This window comes from Marmota monax, unplaced genomic scaffold, assembly GCF_021218885.2.
Source record: "Marmota monax isolate L192 unplaced genomic scaffold, Marmota_monax_Labrador192_F-V1.1 WCK01_AAM20220418_F8-fsc00081, whole genome shotgun sequence".
In the NCBI taxonomy this organism is placed as follows: Eukaryota; Metazoa; Chordata; class Mammalia; order Rodentia; family Sciuridae; genus Marmota; species Marmota monax.
In genome coordinates, this window is record NW_026695234.1 from 415,069 (window position 1) to 421,510 (window position 6,442).

The 6,442-nt window shown below is 35.4% G+C and overlaps 1 protein-coding gene across 1 annotated transcript; it reads left to right on the plus strand.

Annotated features, from left to right (window-relative positions):
* The first annotated feature begins 4,612 nt into the window (after positions 1 to 4,612).
* On the plus strand, positions 4,613 to 5,670 carry LOC124088808 (olfactory receptor 6M1). The gene has a single exon (XM_046438590.2). The coding sequence runs from the start codon at positions 4,613 to 4,615 to the stop codon at positions 5,552 to 5,554; it is 942 nt and encodes a 313-aa protein (XP_046294546.1). The 3' UTR covers positions 5,555 to 5,670.
* The last annotated feature ends 772 nt before the right edge of the window (positions 5,671 to 6,442 follow it).

Sequence of the window (6,442 nt, forward strand, 5' to 3'; positions counted from 1 at the left end):
TTTAGTTTAAAAAGAGAATGTCTAAAGGAATGTTCATTTGAAAAAAAATATATGCTGGAGAATATAGTAGAAGTTTATGGCAAGCTCACATCTGTGGGAGATGAGTCTAGAATATGGAAAAACAGTCACTCCCAGCTGAGTTCAGGACAGAGCTCTTTGGTCATGGACAGAACAAGGACAATAATAATAGTAGCAACAACAACAATGGAATTTACTATGGCCATATTTTATCTGAAACTTTTTTAAAAAACCTCTATGGTAATAAATGGTATCTGAAACCAGAATATTCATTGTTAGAGAACATTCTCTATTTTGTCAATAACTTAAGAAGGAGAAAAAGGATTCCATAGTTTTAGCTTCCTTGTAGAAACTTTTAAGTACTCTTTTTCCTCTAAATAAATAAAGCAAAATATGAGTAAATCCCCAAGGAGGCCCTGGTCAGATCTGTTTGGCACCTTCCAAAACTTTGTAATTGGGATTAGGTGGCTCAGAACCAACATTCTTTTATAACAATATTATTAATTAACTTCTTTTGATCCAGAGTCCCAAGAGCTGTTTTCATCTAAATCTCTAGGGCAAATAAGCCCAGAAAAAACATGGTTCATCCAATAGGGGGAAAAAATAATATAAGAAAGGAAGCATACCAGAGAAAAGGAAAGAGGTAAACTCTTTAAAATATCCAAGTCATGTTAATCTGGTGAGACATTTAGAGTACTCAAGAGTATTTAGTAAAAACTTCCATAAAAAGATACTGTAATAACCATGAAAGCAGGATGAGATTCCAAAATAATTTCTGAATTCCCTTCTCTGAGCCATCACTTGGTGAGTACACCTAAGAGTTCCACATTAGCCATATCTGGTTGAGTTACTCATATGAAATTCTACGTCCAAAAAACCTAGTTAATTTATTTTTAAATAACTAAAATGATTGAAAATTAACAAAAGGGAAATATGTAGCCTGCCTAAATGGAGAAAAACGCTTGAAGGTTGAGAATAATTAATTTTCTAAAATTTTTAAATGAAAATCATGGAAAATCTACTTGAATTCTATTATGACTAATTTATTTCTATAACTTTTCAGTTCACTTTCTGTAACTATAACATTCTGTACAAAAATAGAATGTAGAATTTATGTTGTGCTAACTCACTGGGATGTTATGGACTAAGAATATCTAAATAGTAGTGATGTTTGAAGGATTATCATGGCAGAATAGGTTAACATTTTGTCTGCAAGTCCTGTATGTACATAAACATATTTTTGGAAATATGAAAGACATATTGCCACCAGGTACAGTGGCACACGCCTGTAATCCCAGTGTCTCTGGAGGCTGAGACAAGGAGGGTCATGGGTTCAAAGCCAGCCTTAGCAAGAGCAAGGCACTAAGCAACTCAGTGAGATCCTGTCTCTAAATGAAATACAAAATAGGGCTGGGGACGTGGCTCAGTGGTTGAGTGTCCCTGACCTCAGTCCCCAGTAACCCCTCCCCAAAAAAGACATCTTCCCATTTCAGATAGGAACTTTAAACTCAGCCAGTGCTGAGGCAAGATAGTAAATTATGAGTCACTGATGTCATCCAAGCAGCAGCTGGATGGTTGTGTGTGAGGCTGCTGACCAGAAGGATCAATATTGGAGTTAGCTAGATGAGTGATCTAGTATGGTTCATTTCATCCTTGACAGATATTTCTATGGGTTAGAAATAGAAATAGAATTAGCAAAAAAAATTCAAAGTACAATGTTTGGAATCAATTTTGCACATGTAATAAAGTTCAAACCTCTCACTGTGTCTGCATATATAAAGCATGTTAAGAGAATTTTACATTATCTTATGTAATCGGTGAACTGTAAGTATTCTTTTTCATACATAGTTTATTTACTAATACCATATTACTTTTGTTTAAATTTACTTTTCTATATTTTGTCTCTTCAATCTGTCAACATGCTTAATGTATCAGATACTAATCTGGAGGGATTCAGGCCACTTATACATTAAAATATTCCTCAGCTACAAATTAAACTTTTCATCATTTATTGTTACTTATTCAGATAAGAAACAGTGAACTTTAATTGTTCATCTCCTTTAAGTGCATTTCAATCTTTTCTGAATGGGATTGTATTTTTAACAAGAATCTCTTAGGAATTGTCACACATGCAATTTAATTTAAACCTTATAGAAGCTCATTTGAAAGTCATAATTATCTTCATTTCTCAGATAAAAAAGCTGCAACTCCAAAGTGAAGATTTAATTAAATATAACAGAGATGTGGTAAAAACTGGGATTGAAAACAATTTTTTAAGCTCTCATTAATCTAATCAACACTTAAATCTTAAAATATAAAATTTGTCTTGTGGAACAACTTCATGGAAAAAAAAATAATACAGGATCCACAAAAAACAAATAACAGAATGCCTCATAAAGAAATTTCACACATGATTGCCTGTGCTGTTACATTGACATGTGCATCCATGATTAACAGCATCTGTGCAATGATTTAGAAAATCATTTAAAAGTTTGTTTACTAGAGAATAAAAACAGAATCTTTGAGGTGATCAGGAGTTGAAAAGCAACTGATAACAGGGCCCTAAGTCAATGATTGGACCTTATAAACGTAGAGTCCAGCTTTTTAATTTTTCAGATGAGAAAACTGAAGTTCCAAACTTAAAGACAATTTTTTTAAAAGAACAAAGTACTTTAATTCTATTGCAGCATCAGCTATCAGGGCCTAACTGTGATCTAGAACTATCACCTCAGACAAAGAACCTATAGCAGACCCATAGAGACTTTAGCATAACCAACCACTCTGGCAAGCTAAATTCTAAAGCCAAGTCTTTCTTGGGGTTTTAAGTTGAGACAGAGATAGTGAGGTCAAACATTCTATTCTCAAAAATGATTATCTATAATTTTTTGTGGAACCTGTATTATTAATGAAACAACTGCACAAAGATTTGTGTCAAAGAATATTTATTTGATCACTATACAAGCAAGAAATATAGACCATCTAAATTCCAAACACTAAGCAACAAGCTAAATATATCACACTATATGAGCCCTTAAAAATGATTGTTCGGGCTTCTAGTACTTGACATAGAAAGATGATATATTATAAAATTTTTAAAAAGTAAAACACAGAAAAGAAGAAGAAGGGAGGAGTTAGTTATAAAATGGTATGCCAGTATGACTAATTTGGGATACATTGTTATGTAATTTGACAATCAAAATAATCTGGAGATAATATGCACCAAAATGTTGTCACTGGAGCCAAGTGATGGCTGCACACCTATAATCCCAGCAGCTCAGGAGGCAGGAGGATTGCAAGTTCAAATTTAGCAAGACTGTAAGCAGTTTAGTAAGACCCTGCCTCAAAACAAAAAATAAAAAAGGGCTGGGGATGTGACTCAGTGGTTAAGTGTCTCTGGGCTCAATCCCTGGTACCAAAAACAAACAAAAAAATTTCTCACTGTTATCTCCAGAAGTTTGATTTCATGCTATAATTTTCTGAACTGAAGGTGTCTTTCTTGTAATAGGACAATACCTTTTAAAATAAAAAAAAAAAATAAACCAGGAAGCCAAATTTTTATCCTGGAGGAGAAGTGGGAAAAGGAAAATGACAATCCCTCAATTGGTAGCAAAGTGGGGAGCAGCTGCTGCTGAGTCATCTATTAAGGAGGAGCTAAGTGAAATGTAGACAAAGAAAGCACCAAGGACAGAGTTACTGTGCATATACTTTTAACCTGAAATGAGGAAATCTGCTAAAAAATAATTTCTTAGATTATAAAGAACAACTGGATGGTCTTAAGGCACAGTTCTAAGATTGCAGCTGATCAAGCAAATCAAGTAAGCTTAATTAGCTCTACTTTACCTTCTTGGGTATAATTTATATCTCTCTGATTTTATCATACTATATAATATCTTCTCAAGTAATCAAGCAGATGCATATAACATGTTTCACAGAGCTTATCTAGAGACCAGATATTCATTATTCCCTTCTGAGGTGACATCTCCAGTGATCAATAGGAACCATAAGCCATTGTTCACTATAAACATCTCTGTACTATTTTCATAGTTCTATATGCACTAGAGAAAGGACATAAAACCTGACTCTGGAGACCATCAAATAGAGCAAACACAAAATGAGTCTTCACCTCTCAAGACAGGTCACAAAAATTGGGGAAAAAATGGATAAGACTTGAAAATATCAAAAAGGAGTCCCCTCTCAGTAACTGTAAATTCTAGAATAACAGAAAAGAGTTCCAGCGAAAATTTGAATCAGAATTTTGATACATTTTTAGCTAGGAATACAAAACTGGAACAGAAGAAAAAAATAGAAATTCCATTTAGTAGGAGACAATTTTATAACTACAAGAAAGTTGAGAGATTTTTTTTTACCATCTTATCCCTTAATTATGTGGGGAAAAATATATTTAAATAGTATTTTGACATTCCTAAGGCCACACAAAAATGATTTTCAGTAAAGGACTATGTGCTATGACTCAGCTCCTAAAATGAAATGTGCTCAATAATATGTTGTGCACAGATGTTTATCAAATTACCTAAGCTGATTCCCTTTTTCTTCTCTTTTCAGGGAACGACCTACCCACCTTAGGACCATGGCTATGGGAAATGGGAGCACAGTGACTGAATTCACCCTGATGGCCTTCCCAGCTCTCCTGGAGATTCGAATACTCCTCTTTGTGGTTCTCTTGCTAACTTACACATTAACAGCAACAGGAAACCTTACCATCATCTCTCTAATATGGACTGATTCTCACCTGCAAACCCCAATGTACTTTTTCCTCAGTAATTTGTCCTTTCTGGATATTTTATACACCACTGTTGTTACCCCAAAGTTGCTAGCCTGCCTCCTAGGAGAAACGAAGACCATATCCTTTGCAGGCTGCATCACCCAAACATATTTCTACTTCTTTCTGGGGACAGTGGAGTTTATCCTCTTGGCTGTCATGTCCTTTGACCGCTATGTGGCCATCTGTAACCCCCTGCGTTACACCCTCATCATGAACAGCAGGACCAGCTTCCTACTGGTTCTGAGATGCTGGGTGGGAGCTTTCTTGTCTGTGATGGCACCAACCATCGTAGTGACAAGGCTACCTTACTGTAGGAAAGAAATTAATCACTTTTTCTGTGACATTGCCCCTCTTCTACAGGTGGCCTGTATAGATACTCGCCTAATTGAGAAGATAAACTTTCTTCTCTCTGCCCTGGTCATCCTGAGCTCCCTTGCATTCACTACTGGGTCCTACAGCTACATCATTTCTACCATCCTGCGAATGCCCTCAGCCCGAGGCCGTCAAAAAGCTTTTTCTACCTGTGCCGCTCACATCACTGTCGTCTCCATTGCTCACGGGAGCAACATCTTTGTGTATGTGAGACCAAATCAAAAATACTCACTGGATTTTGACAAGGTAGCGGCTGTCCTCATCACAGTAGTGACCCCTCTTCTGAACCCTTTTATTTACAGCTTAAGAAATGAGAAGGTAAAGGAAGTGTTGAGAGAGACAATGAACAGAATTGCATCCTTGACATTAAGGAAAACTTGACATTGTGTTGAATGAATCACATGATATTTCTTATCTTCAACACATTCATTCTGCATGAACATAGTGGTACATTAATATGCCAGAAAACTGAGACTGTGCCAACAGAATAAGCCATAACATACCAAACCAAAAGAAAACTGCTCATGTCTTGGTTGAAGGGAATCAATCCACGTATTGTCTTGTATATTCATAGCTTAAAATCATGGAAGGTACCCAATGAGGGTTCACAGGTCTCCAGTTCTAATCCTGGCTAAGTCCATTTTATTTTCAGGGACTTTGACCATGTCGCAACTTATCCAAGCCTCAATGTCTCCATCTCCTAATGAAATAATATTACTATATCACTCTCTGTAGTAAAGCATGTAATGTTAGAGAATTTTAACTTATTAGGCACTCTTAAATATTTTAGGAAACTTAATTTTAACCTCTATTTGCATTATCAAGTAAATATGTGACAAGTGAAGTTAAAAAAAAGAAGTGACCCATGATGATCTAAGTCTCTGGCTACATTTGGTGAAAGGCAGAGATATTTGATGAGGACAGGAACATAAGAGAGGTAGATTAAAGGTGAACATATCAAACTGGAGGTTCGTGAAGAATATCCAAGGAAGATAATAAAAAAGACAATTTTAAAATTAATTTAAGCATGGGTGACCAAAGAGAAGAAAAACCAAGACAGTATGATGCCATGAAATAGGATGAAAGACAAGGGGAAAATCAATGGTTCAAGGACCACGTGTTACCACTATAAGTATCTGTTGCATTTAATGGCAACAGAATCTGGACAACTTCAGCAAAAATAAAATCTAATATAATTTTGTGAGAACGGACCAAAATGAAGTAAGTGTACAGATAAAAATAAATGGAGAATATAAGTGTAGACTATTT

What these genes read in the sequence shown, in the direction of transcription:
- LOC124088808 (XM_046438590.2), top strand. Translation starts at nt 4,613, where the DNA reads ATGGGAAATGGGAGCACAGTGACTGAATTCACCCTGATGGCCTTCCCA.